We start from the raw sequence: 20,537 nt of genomic DNA on the forward strand, positions 1-20,537 counted from the left end.
CATAGGAATATAAAAAAGGAGATTCACTGGGGCACCTGGGTGGTTTAGTCGGTTAAGCGTCCAGCTTTCGCTTAGGTCATGATCTCGTGGTTTGTGGGTTTGAGCCCCGTGTTGGGCTCTGTGCTGACTGCCAGCTCAGGGCCTGGAGCCTGTTTCAGAGTCTGTGTCTCCCTCTCTCTCTGACCCTCCCCTGCTCACGCTGTCTCTCTCTCTTTCTCTCTCTCTCTCTCTCTCCTAGAAATAAAAAAAAAAAGGGGGGGGGGGAAATGGCTTCAATGTTGTGAACCTAATTTTTTTTTAATCAGAAGGACACAGAAAGGGAGATGATAAATTTACTTTCAGGTAACAGGAACCTGAAACAACACAGGAAAATCCAAAGAATAAGTCACTAGATATTGATTGGTTACATATCATGACAATAGCTAAAACTCTACTAATAGAGGAAGTCTGTGGTAGCCAGCCTCCAAGATGGCTCCCAAAGTTCCCCACCTCCTGGAATTTACATCTTTGTGTTGTTTCCTCCCACATCGCACCAGATTGGTATGGGAGAACGGACGGTTTGTCACCTCTAAGACTAGGTTTTTAAAGACACCAAGGTAGCCATCTTGGTTGCTCTCGCTCACTCTCTCTGAGGGAAGCCAGCTAGCATGTTGTAAATAGCCATTCCAACAAAGAGGCATAGATACGGAGACGCGGAGGCCTCTGGCCAAAGCCAACAAAGAAATGAAGCCTGCCAAAAACCAAAAGAGGAAAGCAATGGATCCTGCGGTCCAGTCAAGTTTTCAGATAACTACAGGCCCAGCAGACACCTTGAGTGCAACCTCAAGAGAGACAGTGACCCAGACCCAGCTGGCTAAGCCACTCCCTGATTTCTGACCTTCAGAAACTATGTGAGGTTAATAAATGTGGTTTTAAGTTGCTAGGTTGGGGTTAATTTGTTACACAGCAATATGTTACTAATACAGTTTTCATAGCAAAACAGAAGAAAAGAAAGTTTAGAATTAAACTTTAATGTACAGAAAAAAGGGAGCGGAATAGTATCAGTCTGCAATAGCTTAGAGGATGAAAATGTTTCCTCTCTACCTCTGGAAAATGTTACTTTTTTCCACAGCTCTCAGTCCTCAAAGATAATACATATGAGTCTGCACAGATGGCATTATATAACTTTTCCTTTTTCTGACTAAACCCAGGCATTAAACTCCTAAGTACGTGGGATGGTAACATTTGGTAAGCTCCACCAACATGGTCAAATTCTTCCTTAACATTATAAAGCTGTTTAAAGTGTAGACTGTTCAGAAATTAGCTCCCTGAAAAAGTCACAAAGCTGTCCTTTTAGCTTCGTGGTTGCCATTTTTAACTTGTATATGTAATCAGTGTTGTGTCTTAATGTGAAAGTCCATACTCAGTCAAATACAAATATTTACTGAGCTCCCATATAAATATAAAACGTGACTAAGTAGAAAGGTAAAAATATTGGAGGGGGGCACAACTTGGGTGGAGTCAAAAATTACAAACTTCTAGTTACCAAATAAATAAGTCATGGGATGTGATACATACCTTGACAACTATCGTTAATACTGTATTGCGTATTTTCTAAAATATTGCTTATTTTTAAGAGACTAAATCTTAAAAGTTCTTATCACGCACAAAAATTTTTTAACTATGTACGGTGACAGATATTAACCAGACTTACTGTGTGATCATTTCACAATAAAGTTGACCCTTAAACAACATGGGTTTGAATGGTGTGGGTCCACTTACATGCAGATGTTTTTCAGTATAGTATTATAACTGTATTTTCTCTTCCTTATGATTTTCTTAATTATACTTTTTTTCTGGGGCACCTGGGTGGCTTAGTCGGTTAAGCGTCCGACTTTCGCTCAGGTCATGATCTCACGGTTCATGGGTTCGAGCCCCGCGTCGGGCTCTGTGCTGACTGCCAGCTCATAGCCTGGAGCCTGTTTCAGAGTCTGTGACTCCCTCTCTCTCTGACCCTCCCCTGCTCATGCTGTCTCTCTCTCTCAGAAATAAATAAAAACATTAAAAAAATTTAAAAAAAATAATACTTTTTCTATAGCTTACTTTATTGTAAGAATAAAATATATAAAAGAACATGCAAAATATGTGTTAACCAACTGTTTATGTTATTGGTAAGGCTTATGCTCAACAGGAAGCTATTAGTAGTTAAGCTTTTGGGGAGTCAAAAGTTACACATCAATTTTCAACTGCACAGGGGGTCAGTACTCTTAGCCCCTGCATTGTCCAAAATCAACTGTATATACAAATATTGAGTTATTATGCCATACACCAAAACTAACTTAACTTTATAGGTCAATTATACCTCAATTAAAAAAAAAATACTATAGTGCAAGAACTCAACAGAGGAGGGGCCCCTGGCTGGCTCAGTCTGTGGAGCATGCGACTCCTGATCTTAGGGGTCATAAGTTCAAGCCCCATGTTGATTGTAGAGATTACTTTGGGGAAAAAATAAAGTCTTAAAAAAAACTCAACAAAGGAAAGAAAAAAAGAAAAACAATAATACACATTACAACTAATACTTATTGAGTACTTTCTATGTGCCAAATGCATACATGCATTATATCAAAACACTTCTGTAAACACTAAGATTACCCCCATTTTATTGATGAGAAAACTGAGGTTTAAAAAAGTGTAATAGCTTGCTCAATATCACACCAATATCAAGTGAAGAGTTGGGACTGAAATCCAGGCAGTCTGACTCAAAAGTCCTAGTTCTTTATCACTACTTTACATTATTTCCCTCAAATAAATATTAAGTTGGAGAAATTGATTACTATGGGCTGAGTAGACCTGAAACATTTCAGGAGTGATTCAAGTTAAGTCTTAAATTTGTGCATGTTAAGAGAAATTAGGGGAAACAACCCACAAAACTAATAGGCAACCGACGGAATGGGAAAAGATAGTTGCAAATGACATATCAGATAAAGGGTTAATATCCAGAATCTATAAGGAACTCACCAAACTCCACACCCGAAAAACAAACAACCCAATGAAGAAATGGGCAGAAGATATGAACAGACACTTCTCCAAAGAGGACATCCAGATGGCCAACAGACACATGAAACGATGCTCAGCATCCCTCCTCATCAGGGAAATACAAATCAAAACCACACTGAGATACCACCTCACGCCAGTCAGAGTGGCTAAAATGAGCAAATCAGAGAACTCTAGATGCTGGCGAGGATGTGGAGAAACGGGCACCCTCCTACACTGTTGGTGGGAATGTAAACTGGTACAGCCCCTCTGGAAAACAGTGTGGAGGTTCCTCAGGAAACTAACAATAGAACTCCCTTATGACCCAGCAATAGCACTGCTAGGAATTTACCCAAGGGATACAGAAATGCTGAGGCATAGGAGCACATGTACCCCAATGTTCATAGCAGCACTCTCCACAATAGCTAAAACATGGAAAGAGCCTAAGTGTCCATCAACAGATGAATGGATCAAGAAGATGTGGTTTATCTATACCATGGAATACTACATGGCAATGAGAAACAATGAAATCTGGCCATGTGTAGCAACATGGATGGACCTTGAGGGTGTTATGCTGAGCGAAATAAGTCAGGCAGAGAAGGACAAATATCATATGTTTGCACGTATAGGAGGATTAGGAGGAACTTAACTGAGGAACAAGGGAGAGAAGAAGGGGGGAAATGGTGGGGGAAAGGGAGAGAGGCAAACCATGAGAGACTCTTGAATGCTGACAAAAACTGAGGACTGATGGATGTGGGGGGGAGGGGGGATGGGCATGGAGGAGGACACTTGTGGGGATGAGCACTGGGTGTTATGTGGAAACTAATTTGACAATAAACTATTTGTAAAAAAAAAAAAAAAAAAAAAGAGAGAGAGAGAGAAATTAGGGCTTCCATATATATAACTCCAGGAGGCGCCATTCTCTTTCTCTTACCAGAGTGGCATAAGAGGTTGTACTCAAGGGAAAGACCACTTCAAACGAAAGGAGACAAGAGGTGGAGCCCATGACAACAGATGGCTTCTGAAAGATTCCTGTATGGAGCTGCCTGTGCTTAGAGCTCCTCACAGAGGGCCGGAGTCTCCAGGAGTGAGGGCTGGTGGCCACGTCCTCTTTTCTCACCTTACACTGAGCACAGTGACATCTTACAAAGCCCATAAGGTGAGCAGGACTCAGCGTGCCCTTTTATTCAAAACCCCCCACTCTATTCAAAACCCTAATTAAGGGTTGCTATAAAAATAGTAATATGTAGAACATCTCTACATTTTCTGTTGAATTGTCCACTGCATTATGTAATGTCTGTTGTATAAGTGCCCACACAATTAATTTAGTGCCAGGAAAAAAGTTGCTCTCCTCTTGACGAGCTGGTTTGTTTCCTTTCAACAAACAGTGAGAATTATGTAACGCTTTCTTTTCCACATTTTTGTCTTGACTTCCAGGATGTACAAAGATAAATTTCATGCTTAATTCAAGTAACAATGTTGGCCAAAGTTTCCAGAATATTTATTTTCATCTCTTTAATAGGTTTATTAAACATATATCTTTTATTGTAAGCTATTTCAAATCCTCTTTAAAATGTAGGCAAAATATAAGTTACAAATAGAATAAGGACATCCCTCTTTTCTCACTTAAAGTTTATTCACTATCACAGTGAATGGCTGAAAACTCAAGAGTCAACTCAGAATCTTCCCTTTCTTTTAGCTAATAATAAAGTTCTAGCTACTTAACCAACTTAATATTTTGTGCACTCTCTCTGCTCTTTATTATCTATAAGACATTGCCTTGGCTTAGCCTGGTGTATTGTAGAAGCTTCCACAGTAATCTCCCTCCCTGTGTCTGAACTCTCTCTCTCAAACAATCCTCTTTGTTCTTTTCTTCCATACTACCAGAAAGACAAAACTATGTCTTTCATCTGGCTGAAATTTCCTCAGTATGTCACCTATAGAATAATATCTGAAGTCATTCATAGAACACAAAGGACCATATATGATCTGGTTGGCCCCTCCATATTTACTTGGCCTTATCTCACCCAGACGACTCTCCAAATATACCAGCTCCCCCCACAGTAAGTAGCACCACCATTTCTCTAGGTGTTCATACTCCAGACCTTGGAGTTATCCAGGACTCTTCCTGGGACAGAGTCCATGCCCCACATTCCTCTATATCTCTGGCATTTCAATGGCTAATGGCAAGAATGGAAGACCATCTTCCTACCCAATGAAAGAATTCAACGTGTTAGATTTAGGATTTGAGCCAGGAGAAGTTCAATATTTCCGGAAGCTAATCCAGAATCTGTAGGAATCTATAATCACAGGGCTAAAGCACAGAACATCTTTACTCAAAATGAGACAATAATTTATCATTGTAGCCAAAGCAATAAAATTGGTATAAATAGGCTTTAATATCAATATCACGTACCTGCTTGTTTAGCTTCAATACAGGCAATATTTATTTCTTCTTTCAAGTCCCAGTTTTCATTGGCTATAGCTTCCCCTACTTTAACAAATCTTCCAACTGCCAAGTTGACAGCCTGTCCCACACGCTGAATTGCTTGCAGTGTTTTATCAGACTTTTTGGTATTATCCTTATGATTAATAAGTGTGGTGATCTAAAAATAAAAGATAAAAGCAACTTGCTTAAACTTTATCTCAGTAATTTTTAAAGCTCTATCACAAAGGCCAAGAAAATTAAGCCCAGAATACTGGATTAAGCCCGGCATACAGCAAAAGTCTGTGGCCTAATAATTGACAGCTTTAATGCTTCAACCCAGAGACAACCAGCAGAGCATCCTGCATCCCTCCTTGAGACAATGTTTCTATTAATGACAATTCCAAGTTTCCCTGATGATGGTTATCTGGGACATATAGTTCCAGAAGCCCTCCAGGGATTCCAACAAATCCTAAAGACAGAAGAAAGGTAGGAAAGGGAGGATCATTACACTAAAAAAAAAAAAAAAAACCTTACAGAAAACCAAAGCACTTCTTAGTGCCAATGGCACAGGACAGCTCTAATTTCCTTGACTATGGCTTGAGCTGCTGTGAAAGAAGAGACAGCACCCTGTCCCCTATGCACTCCACCCCACCACCTAGCAGTGTACAGGTTGTACAAATGGTATGCATGCCATACATGCTTCCTGGATTAGCTGGCCATTTCAGAATGACCACTGTAATCTAGGCCTTTTACTTCTCTAAGTGCTGTTGTGGACCCAAAGTAAATTAAATACCAAGAGTTTTAATACTTGATTCCAGGCCCTGAAGTAAAATACAGAAGGTGACAAGTTAAGCTTGTTGAAACAAATGTAAATCCTCGAAATGTCCTAGAAAACTAGTAGGTGAACTATACTGACATATAAAAATATTTAAAGAATGTTACATGAAAAATATGGATCTTAAATAGTACATGTCCACTGAATATAACTGTGAAATGATTTATATAAGTACATTAACAAAGACCAGAATAGAGAACTAAAAGAAGAGGAAAGGAATGGCTCTTTGAGAAACTACTATGTGCCAGGCACTTTATAGGTTATGGTATTCATAGTTTAGAATCAGAAAGGCCTGGGTTTGAGTCTTGGCTCTGCCACTACTAGCTAAATGACCTAGGGAAATGAACTTAATCTCTCTAAATTTCCTCACCTGTATTCTTTTCAATTTTGGATATTTCCTAGATGCCAGGTCGCAAGGATGCATCAGTGAACAAGACTAACACAATCCTGCCCCTATTCAGTTTACACTCTATCAGAATAACAAAATATATAAAATAAATTTATAAATAAATGTATAAAATCATATAAAATATACTTGTTGCACACCTACCATAAACCAAATAAAATTTTAGGCAATGATGAAAAAGCAACGTACATGAAAGAAAAGGCCCAAACTCTCATGGAGCTTACATTCAAGTGGGATGGAGAAGAGATAGGATAATCAAACAAACAGGTAAACCAAAAAAATAATGCAGATACTATATAAAACATTAAAATAATGTAATAGAAAATATTTTTGTAGCTATCTCAGATAGGTTGACCCTTCTTCTATGAGGAAGTGACATTTAAGCTAAGATCTAAATGATATAAAGTAGCCAAGCTGACAAACATCAGGGGACAAAGCATTCTAGGGAGAAGAAATAATTGTTGACAGTGGAGAGTGGGGGTGGGGGGAGAGAAAGGGAGAGGGAGACAGAGAAGGAGGAAAAGAGCGAGAAGGGGAGCCCACCTTATTCAAGGAATGAGAGAAGGCCAGAAGTTGTTAAAGAATAGTGGCAAGAGAGCAAGTAGAAAACCAATATTCAGCAGGTGGGCAGAGACCAGCCATGAAAGGCTATGAACCAAAGTAAAGAGTTTGTATTTTATTCTAAATTTGACAGGCAGCCACTGAAGGGTTTCTAAGCAGGAAAGTGGTATAATCCCTGTAGTGATTTTTAAATGTGTCCACAAATTCTTTGATATTTCTCCTTTCAAGAGACTGAGACTCATTTCTCTTCCCTTAAGCATGAAATGAACTTAGTGGCTCACTTCTAATGAATAAAGTAGAAGCAATGGCATACTTCTGAGATTAGATCATATAATACATTTTAACTTCCACCTCCCTCTCTCTCTCCCTCTCAACTATCTCAGGTGAGAAGTGAAAAAAATGAACATGGGAACAGATTCTCCAGCCTCAATCAAACCTTCAGATTACTGTGGGCCCAGCCAACATCTTGATTTCAATCTCACAAAAGACCTTAATCCAGAACAATGAGGCAAGTCATCCCAGAATACTTGACTCACAGAAACTATGAGATGATAAATATTTATTGTTTTAAGGCACTAAATTTGGGAGTAATTTGTTATAAATTAATAGATAACTAATACATATTTTGGTATCTGGAATGGGGCAATGCTATAACAAAACCTACAACATGGAAGTGGTATACCATCAGGCTGTGGAAGTTGAATGGACTTTGAGGAGTTAGTAAAAGCTAGAAAGTACTGAGTAAACTTTGCAGAAGTTCCTCAAGGAAGCTCTGGGTGAAAGCTGAAAGGAAACTGAGATAAATCTAATTGGAAAATGGAGAAAAGAGGATCTTTGTTATGTAGTGGCAGAAAATCACCCCCAGGAATGTGTACATTAGAGAATATACCTAATGAACTGGGTAATCTAACTAAGGAGATTTCAAGACAAATTCTGAAGGTGCCACTTGGCTTCTTGCTTAAAATGTAAGAAGAGAGACAGAAGCTAAAGGAAACACTTAAATAAAAAGAAGCCAAGACTTGCTGGATTTGAAAATCCTTGCTTCTCCAAAAGGCAAAATGATGCTAAAATTAAGAATGGCTTCCAGGCAAAAACAAAATCTAGGGCACTGTCAGGAAAGCAAGGTCTAAAGATGAAGCTAAGAGTGTGACTATAAAATCTTATGTTAAGATCTCAGGAAGATTCAAGGTGATGTTCCAGGGATCCATTCACTTAAACATAGGTCTCCTGAGAAGCTTTAAAAGTATTGTCCCTCAGAGGTCCCAGCAGAAGCCCAAGTTACAGCAGGGCTTATCATAAAGAGACTTATGGGTATGGTTTATCTAATTGAGTGAGCCCAATAAGATTCCATAGGAGACCTACAAAATTTTGAAGATAATTAGGTCAGGACAAATGGACTGAAAGAGATGGATCAGTACAAAATGAAGAGTCATACAAAAGACTCCCAAGCTTCCATAGGCAGGAAGCAGGCTGAGAAACCATGCAAAAAAAAACACGGGCTCTCTTTCATGAGCAAGGATGACTCAGAGCAGGGCTAAGAGCCATGAAGAAACATCCCCAGGTCTCAGTTCTTCATCAAGGTACCACTAACGTGTGTTTGGGTGGGTTTCAGAATAATGTGGACCAGTGGCTCCTAGTTTCCCCATTTTCAAACAGAAGTATATGGCCATTATCCTATGCTTATTTTCCTGTTTTCTTTTCATTTTGGTTGTTGTTGTTTCAACAAAATATTCCTAGTGGTTATCCTCTGCCTGTCCCGCCACTATAAGTTGTGTGCTTGGGAACAGATAACTTGTCACTTTAGTTCATAGGTCTTTAGATCAAAAGGAACTACGCTCAAGGAGCTACACCTAAAGAACTGTGCATATAAGAAGTCTCTTCGGAATCAGATGCAGAGGTCAAAATCTTGGATTTCCAGCTCTGCCATAAAGAGATGAGACTTTTGGGAGGACTGGGGGTGGGGGAAAGAAATGGGAAGAAAGTAAACAATTTGTGGCCGGAGGGTAGAATGTAGTGGTTTTAAAATATGTCCACAAATTCTTTGCTATTCCTCCCTTTAAAAGGTAGAGCCTCACTCCCCTCTCCTTGAGTGTGGGCTGAACTTGGTGAATTAGTTCAGACTAATAAATAAAGCAGAAGTGACAGTAGGGTACTTTTGAGGGTAGGTAATAAAGACACTCCAGTTTCCATCCTTCTGTCTCTCTGCGATTACTCAGTTTAGAGAAGGCCAGTTGCCATGTCATGAAGACACTTGATCAGCCTAATGCAGAGTCCAACACGACAAACAACTGAGTGAGGCCTCCTGCCTAGAGACACCTGAGCAATCTAAAATCAGGCAGGTGAGCCACTCACAGATTCCTGAAACAGAATCTAAGATAATAAATGTTTGTTTTAAACCATGAAGTATGAGGTAATCTATTTTGCAGCGGTAAATAACTAATGCAATTTCAAATGTATGTTATTTTAAAAGAACACTCTCTTCTGGAGGAAAGAGTGGAATTGATAGAGTGGCAAAAGTAGAAGGAGGAAGACCAGTTAGGAAGCTGTTGCAACAGTCCAGGTAAAAGATGATGCTGGCTTGAAACAAAGTGGCAATAGTCAAGATGGAGGAATACAGATAAACTGGATTGCTTGATGGATTAGACTGGTGTTGTCAAAGATGACCCCTAAATTTGTAGTAGAAGAAACAGGATGCACTGACATAACACTAACACCTCTACATGGCAGGCACAAATAATCTAATTTAATCCTCACAATAATTTTAGCATGTAGGCACTACTTTTCACAGATAAGGCAACTGACACTAAAAGATGCTTATTTAAGGTCTTACAGCTTAAATTAAGAAGCCAAGATCCACAATTTGATTCAGAGGCATATTTTATTTTTCCAGTCTTACTGATATATAACTTACATGTAAGTGATGATTAGATCCACATATTTATTGCAATGATTCCATAAGAAACTGGAAATGATTCCACAATAGAGTTAATTAAAAACTCTATCACCTTACATATTTTTTGTGATGGCAAAAGGAACATTTAAAGTCTATTATTTTAACAACTTATAAGTATTTAATACAGAGTTATTAACTATAGTCATCATGTGGGACTTTAGATCCCCAGAATTTATCCATCTTTACCTGGAAATTTGCACCCTTTGGCCAACATCTCATTTTCCCCACCACACAGACCCTCACAACCACCATTCTACTCTCTGTTTCTATGGATTTGGCTTTTGTAGATTCCACATAGAAGGGAGCTCATTTGGTATTTGCCTTCTCTGTCTGATGTATTTCATTTCACTTAGCATAATGCCTTCAAGGTCCACCCACATTGTAGCAAATGGCAAGATTTCCTTCTTTCTCATGGCTGAATAATATTCCATTATAAATTTATACCATATCTTCTCCATCTATTTATCAGTAGAAGGACACTGAAATTATTGCCATATCTGTGCTATTATGAATAATATTGCAATGAATATGGGAGTGCAGATACCTCTTCAAGATCCTGATTTCATTTCTTTATGATATATACCTGAAAGTGGGATTGGTGAGTCATATGTAGTTCTATTTTTAATTTTTTTGTGGAACCTTTGTGCTGTTTTCCATAGTGGCTGTATCAATTTGCATTTTCACCAACAGTTTACAAGGCTTCTCTATTCTCCACATCCTCACCAACACTTGCTTTCTTGTATACACTTGCTTTCTTGTATTTTTGATAACAGCCAATTCTAAGTGGTGTAAGGTGATATATCATTGAGGTTTTGATCTGTATTTCCTTGATGATTAGTGATGTTGAGCATACTTTCATAAATCTGTTGGCCAATTTTGTGTCTTCTTCAAAAATTGTTCACTTCCTCTGCCCAGTTTTAAATATTTTTCAATGCTATGAAGTGGAATGAGCTCCCTATTTAATATTAAAGACACTAACCCCTTATCAGATAGATGGCTTACAAATATTTTATTCCATTCTGTAGGCTATCTTCTCACTTTGCTGATTGTTTCTTTTGTGTGGTGAAGCTTTTTGGTTTGATATAGTCTTACTTGCTAATTTTTGCTTTTGTTACTTGTATTTTTGGTGTCATATCTAAAAACCATTGCCAAGACAGAAGTTAAGGAGATTTTTCCCTCTTCTTCTAGGGATTTTACAGTTTCCAGTCTTACATTTAAGTTTGGATTCATAGCCAGCAAATTTTGTGAGTGTTGTAAGTTAGGCGTCTAATTTAATTCTTTTGCATGTGACTATCCAGTTTTCCCAACACCATTTATTTTTTTCAAATATATTCTTTTAATGTTTATTTCTGTTTTGAGAGACAGACAGACAGACAAAGCATGAGTGGGAGAGGGGAAGAGAGAATGAGACACAGAATCCAAAGCAGGCTCCAGGCTGTGAGCTGTGGGCACAGAGCCCGACACAGGGCTCAAACTCGTCAACCGTGAGATAATGACCTGAGCTAAAGTCAGACACTTAACCTACTGAGCCACTTAGGTCCCCCAACCCAACACCATTTTTTGAAGAAACTATCATTTCCCCATTGCATTCTTGGTTCCCTTGTCAATACTACTTTACCAAATAATTCATGTGTTTATTTCTGGTCTCTTGATTCTGTTCCATTGGACTATGAATCTGTTTTTTATGTTAGCACAAGATAGTTTAATTACTATAACTTTTTAGCATAACTTGAAATCAGGAAGTGTGATACCTCTAGCTTTGTCCTTCTTTCCCAAGATTGCTTTAGCTAGTTGGGGTCTTTTGTGCTTCCATACAAATTTTAGGACTGTTTTTCTATTTCTGTGGAGAAAAAATGCCATTGGAATTATGATAGGGATTGCACTGAATCTATGGATGGCTTTAGGTGTTATGGGCATTTTAATAATATTAATTCTTCAGATCCATGAACATGGGATATCTTTCCATTTATATGTCTCCTTCAATTTCTTTCATCAAAAACCTAGAGCTCTCAGTCTATAGATCTTTCACCTCCTTGGTTAAATCTGATGTTATTGTAAATGGAATTTTTATTTCTTTTTCAAATATTTTATTATTAGTGTATAGAAACACAACTGGCTTCTGCATATTCATTTTTTTATCCTGCAATTTACTGACTTAATTTATGAGGTGTGTGTGTGTGTGTGTGTGTGTGTGTGTGTGTGTGTAGTCTTTAGGAGTCTTTGGTCCTATTACATACCTGATACACCCTAAGGAATTCTTAGTACCACTGGAGAGAGGACTTAACCACCACTGACTATTCCAAACTACTAACTTGAAAGTGACCCTGGAATGAAAAGAAGTTTAAGTTGTGTTTATTACAAAAAGTTTTAAATTTATAATTACAAAGAAAAGATTTGCAATTAGGCTAAAATGTCAACTATTGTTCAGTTCTGAAACACACAAATTTTGCTTTCATTAGACGCATACTACCCAGTGCATAATTAGGTGTGGCTCTCTTCCTTTTACTCAAAGCATTCTAGAAAATGTTTAATCCAAATAGAAGTATGCATTTAAAACTGACATTTACAGAAGCCAAGTCAATCAGAAATATAGGAAAGACTGAAGAAATAAAAAATTGCCCATAATCACACTACCCTGTGAACATTTTGCCATAATTTTTCTCAGTCTTATTTTATACACACACACACACCTTAACACAGTTTTACAAAACTGTGTTAAAGCTTCAACTTCCTTATCATGTGAAAAATAAGACTAGCTGCAATTTAACACTAAGCATTTAATACTTAGGCACTATCCTATGTGTTTTATATGTATTAATTCATTTAATGCTTACATCTCCCTGAGGTGAAAACTATTATTACCCTCATCTTATAGACAAAGAATCTGAACTTAGAAGATATGAAGAATTTACCCAAGGTCACAAAAGGAGTAAGTTGCCTACACTTTTAATAACTATACTGCTTCTGTCCACCCAGGATTATGTTAAAGACTAGAGGAAAGACAGCTGGTGAGAATACCTTGTAAAATACAGCGCTGAATAAAATTTCAGCTATTATTCTACAAAAATAGGAGGCATATTTTTAATTGGGAGTCATGACCTGAAGTTGCCCTGATACAGTCTAGAGAATGCCTGAATAAACCAGAAAAAAAAGAGGGCAGAAAGGCATCCCATGGGGGAAGAAAGAGCGTCTGATATATTGAAGAATTCTGCTGTGGAATAAAAGAATAAGCACTAGGGCTTACTTGATACCTTCTAACAAAGGGTGTCAAGAAGTACCAATCTCCAACAAACTATATCCTAGAAGTTAAGAGCATGAACTCTGGCTTACTTTGCCTGGGTTTGAAATCTGGCTATGTCATGAGACAGTGTGGCAAGTCATCTAGCTTTCTATAAATCCATGTTCTCGTGTGTAAAAACAGGAATAATAATAGTACATTTCACAAGGTCATTGTGGGGAATATACGTTAGTAAATTAGTTAAGTACTTAGAATAGTGTTGGATATGTAGTAAGCATTACATAATTGTCAGATATTACACAGTTGACATTTCTAGAATCTCTATTTCCTCATGTTTGTGATGTCATTCTTATTTTCTATAATAGCTGACAGAAATCTTTTCATTGAACTGATTTTTAGTTTACTTTTCTCTTTTTTTAAGTTTATTTATATTTAGAGAGAGAGAACGGGTAAGGGGCAGTGAGAGAGGAAGAGAAACTCCCAAGCAGGCTCTATGCTGCTAGCACAGACCCCAGTGCAAGGCTCTAACTCACAAACTGTGAGATCATGACCTGAGTGGAAACTAAAAGTCAGATGCTTAACCAACTGAGCCGCCCACACACTTAGTTTACGTACTTATGTTGTGGGAAAGCCAGAAAGCAAGTGAAGACCAGGAAGAAAAAATTTGGTAGCAGCCTAGACAAAAGAACAATGGCTTACTTCTCTGGACCTGAAATATAAGGGAGCCAACCCAGTACAGAGAAGTTTATCTCTTGCAGTTCGTCTCACTCAGGAGTGAGTTCTTAAAATTATTAGATATAAAAATTACAGGTGCCTGGGTGACTCATTTGGTAAAGCATGCGACTTTTGATCTCAGGGTCATGAGTTCAAGACCCACATTGGAATAGAGCCTACTTTAAAATAAATTAAATTAAAATAAAAGAAATGAGCTAATCAGCTATAGAAACCAATATGTAAGAAAACACACCAAATCATGGGAGGTATTTTAAAAGAAGCAGAATTTACTTTATATGTTTTACCTTTGCAAGTAAACAAAAAACATCCATATATTCACATACATAAATCAGCAAAGAGGGCCCCATATGTACTCTGTTCATCGTCGATTATTGAGAGAAGGATCCTGAAAAGCCTCAGGACAATACGGAGAAACAGAAAGACAAGGTGAGCTCTTTTAGAAATTCGAAGGGTCTGTACAATGGTGAAGGAAGTACATCTATCACAGACAGGAAAAGACTAGTGGGTGGTAGAATAACATTCCACACTAGGGTGGGGTATGTGGCAGATATCCCTCTTCCCTTCCTTGGATAAAAACATTTTAAGACCGGGAGTGGGCGTTTTGACAGGAAGAATAAAGTGATTATTAAAGAAGGTGGGGAGTTGCTCTGAAAAAATGTGTTTGGGACCCAGCCCAGGGCTTTTTAAAGAACTATCTGAATTACAAAATATCTAACAAATGAGTATATATAACATATATATGCATCATACAAAGAAATGGGAAGATACATATGCACCCAGCAACAGTACCTCTGACAACCCACATGCATGGAGGGTCCGTCCCTTTCCACATCCCTGACCTCCCTCTCCCCAGAAGAAACCGCTGTCCTGACTTTGTGCTCATCTCTTCCTTATAACTACTGCACAGACGTTATATCCCTAATGATGTACGGTTTCATTTTGCCTGTTTTTGAGCCTTTAGTATTTGTTGCTGATAACTATAGCTGCAGCTCATTCATCTCACTGCTGCATAATATCTCAGTATATGAACATATACTGAGTCTATGAACATAGACTGAGTCTATGAACATAGACTCAGTCTATGAACATAGACTCAGTATATGAACAACTTATTTAAACATCCTATTGCTAAAAGACATTTAGGTAGTTTCAGTTTGGGGCCCTTAGAAGTAAACAAACAAACAAACAAACAACTGTCAATATTTCAATCCATGTCTACCACACATTCAGGAGTTTCTCTAAGGGTAGAGATTTTGGAGAATTGCTGGGCCACAGGTAATATCCACCTTCAACTTTAGATGACATTGAACTGTCTTGCAAAGTAGTTTACTACTGGCATTCTCTTTGGCTCACATGTCTCACCAACACTTGTTCTCACCATGGTTTTAATTTGTACTTCTGATGACTTCTGATGAAATTGAACATCTTTTAATATATATCTTAGCCATTAATTTCCTCTTCTGTGGCAAAGATTTTTACCAATCTTTAATAGGTAATGTTTTTATTTTTGATTGATTGCAATCCTTGATTTATTCTGGGTACTACCAATCATTTATTGGTGATGTGTGTTGCAGCCACATTCTTCCACTTTAATGGCTTATCCTTTCAATTTTGATAAACAGAGGTTCTTCATTCTAAAGGAGTCAAACTTATCAACCTTTGCTCAGAAGTTTTACTTTTGCTGTATTAAAAAAATCACTTCCTACCATGAGGTGGTGAAGACGTTGCCCAGTTTTTTGCCCCCTAAAACTGTTACAGGTTTTCACTTTCATACTGATGTCCTTAATCCATCTGGAACTGACTTTTTAATACGGTGTGAGACAAGGGTCCAAATTTCACGTGTTACTGTGTTAGCCCAATTTTTAAAAAGTTTTTCCTTTCGCTACTGACCAGCAGTGCCGATTCTGTGACTTCTCAATTTTCCACATATGTGTGGATCTGTTTCTATGTTCTCTCTTCTCTTTCACTGGTCTATTGCCTTAATTATGAGAGCTTTATAATGTCTTGAAATCTTCCCACTTTGTTTCTCTTCTAGGTATTTTTGGCTCTTTGCTCTTTTATATTAATGTTATAATTACTTTTTGTCAAATTCTGTTCAAAAATCCTGTTGAAAATTTCACTAGAATTGTTAAATTTATATATTAAGAGGGAAAACATTGAGTCAGTCTAGTCACGAACATGGTACTTTATTCCATTTATCTAGATCTACTTTGCCTTTCAAAATATGTTTAAAAATCTTTTCATAAAGCTTGGCATTATATATATATATACATATACATTTATATATATATATATCTCCATCCATCCTCCTAGGAACCTCATATTTTGCTGTCATTTTTATTCTAACAGGCTTCTTTTAGAATTACTTTTTTGTTTTTAGAGAAATGTAGCTAACTTTGGTATACTACATTCAGTGAACTTACTAAGCCTCTCAGTTTTTATGACTTATCTGTAAACTCTTGAGTTTTCTATGTAGATCATTTTTATCAAAACAAGAGTTTTGTTTTTTCCTTCTCTATCATCACACCTTTCACTTCTTATCTCATTGCACTGGTTAGGATTTGCAGTAGTGTTGAGAAAAAAAAAATAACACACTGTGCTAGCACAAGTCCCTCCTGTTTCTTGTTTTAAAGGAAATGTCTGTTTTAAATTTGACTTGTTGCTATGATGTTAACTATAGGTTTTCTGTAGATGCTCTTTATAAGGAAGTTTTCTTTTATTACTAGTTTGCTAAGTGCTTTTTATCATGATTATAAGCTGCATTTAATTGAATGCTTTTTCTGTATCTACTGATAAGAACATATATCTTTCCTAATAGGTGAATGCAGAAAATTATATACATTTATCTAATACTGACTCAACCTTGTATTCCTAGAATAAGGCCAGTAACCCAGAACTTTTTACTTGGAGAGTCAGGTTAGATGATATCAGAATAGAAACTATATACTTAAAACTCCCTAAATTTTATGATGCTAGTCTTGTTTACCTCAAGACCCTGTCTCCTCTCTGGCATTGTTCATGAATCGTCCGTGCCTTCTCTGAGGAGCATTTACTGTGGATGTTGTTAATTTGACACTTAGCATGTGCTAATCTATACAAACCCTGTCTCCCAACTTGACTACAAGTCCCTCAAAGAGCAGTTAGTAAGTATACGATAAGTGCTTACTTAAATATTCTTGTGGATAAATGGTAAAACATGAGTTGCATAATAACACAGCATCCTTAGAAAATGAGACTCTGGACCTGAATTTTCTAGAGACCTGCAGTTGTAATCAGCGAATACTCACTGAAACTTAAAAATCACTCTAAATTTTACCCCTTACTTCCCTGCTTTGTTAACAGTATTCTGGCCATGACTTATCCATTTCTTGATTTTGAGCAAATTCAACTTTTATTTGTTCAGTACAATCATCAGGAATGTCACTTACGGTACTGTGCTAAAGATATAGCCGTGGATACATAACATAGGATGCAGAACCTCTGCTATGACCCTGAATCAATCTTTAACAAAGAAGAAAAAAAAAAAAAGAAAGCTTGCATTTTTTTCCCCTTTGGCACTGACCTCTAGTTAACTATCAGCAGCAATTCATGGGATTCACACATTCACACATTTCCTCCTCCACTCCACCCTCTTTTATTCCAGAATTACACAATGCAGAATTGTAGAACTGATACATTTTTAATGGTGATACTGTGAAAAGTTACCACTTCTCTAGATACAACTACTTTCCACCTTGTTTTTCCATTGTGGACTCTCTTCTGTGTACCTACTACTGGCTGACCTCATCACTGCTTCTGACGTCTAGAGAGAACAGAGCATATGGTGTAACTAAGAGCACAGAATCTGGAACCAGGATGCCTGGGTTCAAGTGCCAGTTTGACATTTACAGTTCAAAGTCCCAGGGAAAGTTACTCAGCCTCACTATTCCTCAGCTTCCTCTTCTCTACAGCAAGAATAAACACAGATCTACTCATAAGATCATTATGAGAATTAACGGAGTTAATATTTATATTTAAATATTTAAAACATGGCCTAACACATAATAAGGATCACACACGTTTTGTTAAATAAGTGGATAAAATGTTGTCAAGCTGAACTCCACTGCTCTCTTCTCTCTGTCCTAAAACGACCCCAGTTTTTCTCTTTTTGGGTTTTGGTTGTATTGGTGGCATCCTATGGGGGGAGGAGGGCAGCGCAGATATTATTAACTGATGCCAGCATTCATTCCTTCCCGGTGGTCAGCGCCTCTACCAGACAAGGAAGGGAAGAGGGAGGAGTGTCAGCTGTATTCATTCACTGTTGGGTCAGCCAGGCCAAAGTGAGCACAGGTAAAGAAAACGGAGCTGTTTATTAAATCAGCACAACAGGAATCTAGGGACACGTGTGGCTGCTATTTTTAAATATGTGGAGGGCTGGGATGGAGAAGAGACAGCATTGAAAATTCTATGAAACAGGCTCCCCATCACTGAACGTGTTGAAGCAAGAGACGGGTGACCAGGTGCAAAGGATGCTGTAAGAAAGAATTTTTTTTTTTTTAATTTAGAGTCAGATAACCTTTAAGATTCCCAGCACTTCTAAAGTCTTGGCAATACTAGCGTGAGTCATCAAGACATTACAATCCAGTTGTGAGTCACACATCGCCAACGCGCTCCTGAAGGCACAGAATTCTTCCCTCCCCACGAAGCCTGGCACATTACAACATATCTAGGTGAGGAATTCTAGCCCTCGGGCTGCGTAGAACTCGGCTCACGGGAACAAAAACTTCTCTAAAACTCCGCGCGTCAATTAGCTGATTCCAGACTTGCGTTATGACCAGCGAAGACGATAAAGCATACATCTCAGACGGAATTTGGGGCAACAAGATGTATCTGGATACAGTATCAGACAGTGCTTCGCTTCACTCCAACGGGGCCAGACAAAAGGCGCCTGAAAATAGCCGGCAGGTTAAAGGGGCAGGGGCAGGCAGGGTGGCCCGGGTGCCTGGGAGCCCAGCGAACCGACACGCGCAGGGGAAAGGGACAAAGGCCTCGGGGAGCGCACGCTGGACCTGGAGGCCGGCAGGAATGCCCCGGCCGGAGTGGCCGGCAGTCGCGGGGTGGACTGGGGATGCAAACGTGGGGCTCCCCGCGGGTCCTCTCTGCCTCCAGGGAGCCGGGAGTGGGGAGCTCGCCAGGGCTGGGGGGGAGGGGTTCGCGGCGCCAGGGGGTGGGGGCAGGGCTCGCCGAGCGGGTCTCGCACCTGCCTGCCGGGCTCTACGGTCCGCGCTGGGCTCCCCGCCCCTCAGCCCACTCGGCCTCCCGCCGGATTTCGGGTGGTCCTGACCAACACCGCCTCGGCGGAGTCCGGCCCCTAAGCCTCAGACGGGCGGCCTGACTCGACGCCGCAGTCCCGGTGTGGAATGTGGGGCAGCGGCTGCCTCCCGCCGGGCCCGACCCGGCTTCCCGGGCCGTGCAAGCGGCCGGCGCCATCGCGGGCCGCAGCGGCCGGAGGGAGAGCAGAGGCGGCTCCGGGCGCCACTTTACCTGAGAGACCAGCGGGAGCAGCGTCTGCTCCACCGAGCGAGTTTTGATCTCAAGTCCCGAGTCGAAGGCGAAGCCCGACGGGCCGGCGCCGCCAACGCCAGCCGGGCCCAAAGAGGCGGCCATAGCCTTCGGCCCGTCGCACAGCCGGGACGCCGCGCCACTGCGGGCCCGCCGCCCGCCAGCCAGCACGCCCGCGGCGGCGGCAATGCACCCGCGCCGCCCGATGCCCCGCCCACCTCCAGGGCCCGCCCCCTGGCGGCCACGCCCCCGCGCGTTAGGGTCTCGGGTTCTCCCTGCAGTCCCTCTCCGTCTGTCCCCCTAGCCTGCCCCGCCTCGCTCTCTCCAGGACTGATTAAACCAGACACCTGCCGGCCTCCCACGGCCACGTGGCCTCTTACCGAGACAAGGACAACCGTCCCTGGCAAACCTTTTCGTCCTCCTGATAGGTGGACTGGTCCTAACTCCGACTTCCACGATTTCTGGAAGCTGAGCTAACTGGCGGAGCAGAGAGCGCCACAGTCAAGTGGGTAGGGTCTTTTACCCTGAGACAGGAATTCTACTGGTAGAGCGTCTTTCTGGAGCTTCTCCAGAAGGTCCCATTTCCCCCTGCTCCTCTTCTGACCCTTTCTCTCTCACCATTTGGGCTGGATTGAGGATGAAACATAAGATAGTGAAGTCTTAAGGAGTACCGGGGCACTTGGCAAGGAAGCAGTGGTTTGGGTCATCTCTCGGGCTACTTTTCAAAAGGAAATTAACGTGAGCATACGGAAAAGCTTCATCTACTGTTTAACACTACTACATTTTAAAACTACTTTTCAGAATTACTTTCCCTAGGGCTAAGCCAGA

At 39.9% G+C, this 20,537-nt stretch overlaps 1 protein-coding gene across 1 annotated transcript in view; it reads right to left on the minus strand.

Moving 5' to 3' along the window:
• The window catches only part of CTNNAL1 (catenin alpha like 1), a 57,794-nt gene extending 37,912 nt beyond the window's left edge, over positions 1-19,882 (minus strand). Inside the window, exons 1-2 of the mRNA XM_039240739.1 lie at positions 19,692-19,882; positions 5,429-5,618 (exon numbers count right to left, since the gene is read on the minus strand). Coding sequence (XP_039096670.1) covers positions 5,429-5,618; positions 19,692-19,814 — 313 coding nt within the window. The 5' untranslated portion in view covers positions 19,815-19,882. The remainder of the gene's footprint in view (positions 1-5,428; positions 5,619-19,691) is intronic.
• Between the last annotated feature and the right edge of the window lie 655 nt (positions 19,883-20,537).

This window comes from Hyaena hyaena, unplaced genomic scaffold (genome assembly GCF_003009895.1).
Source record: "Hyaena hyaena isolate Hyena2069 unplaced genomic scaffold, ASM300989v1 scaffold_6, whole genome shotgun sequence".
Lineage (NCBI taxonomy): Eukaryota > Metazoa > Chordata > Mammalia > Carnivora > Hyaenidae > Hyaena > Hyaena hyaena.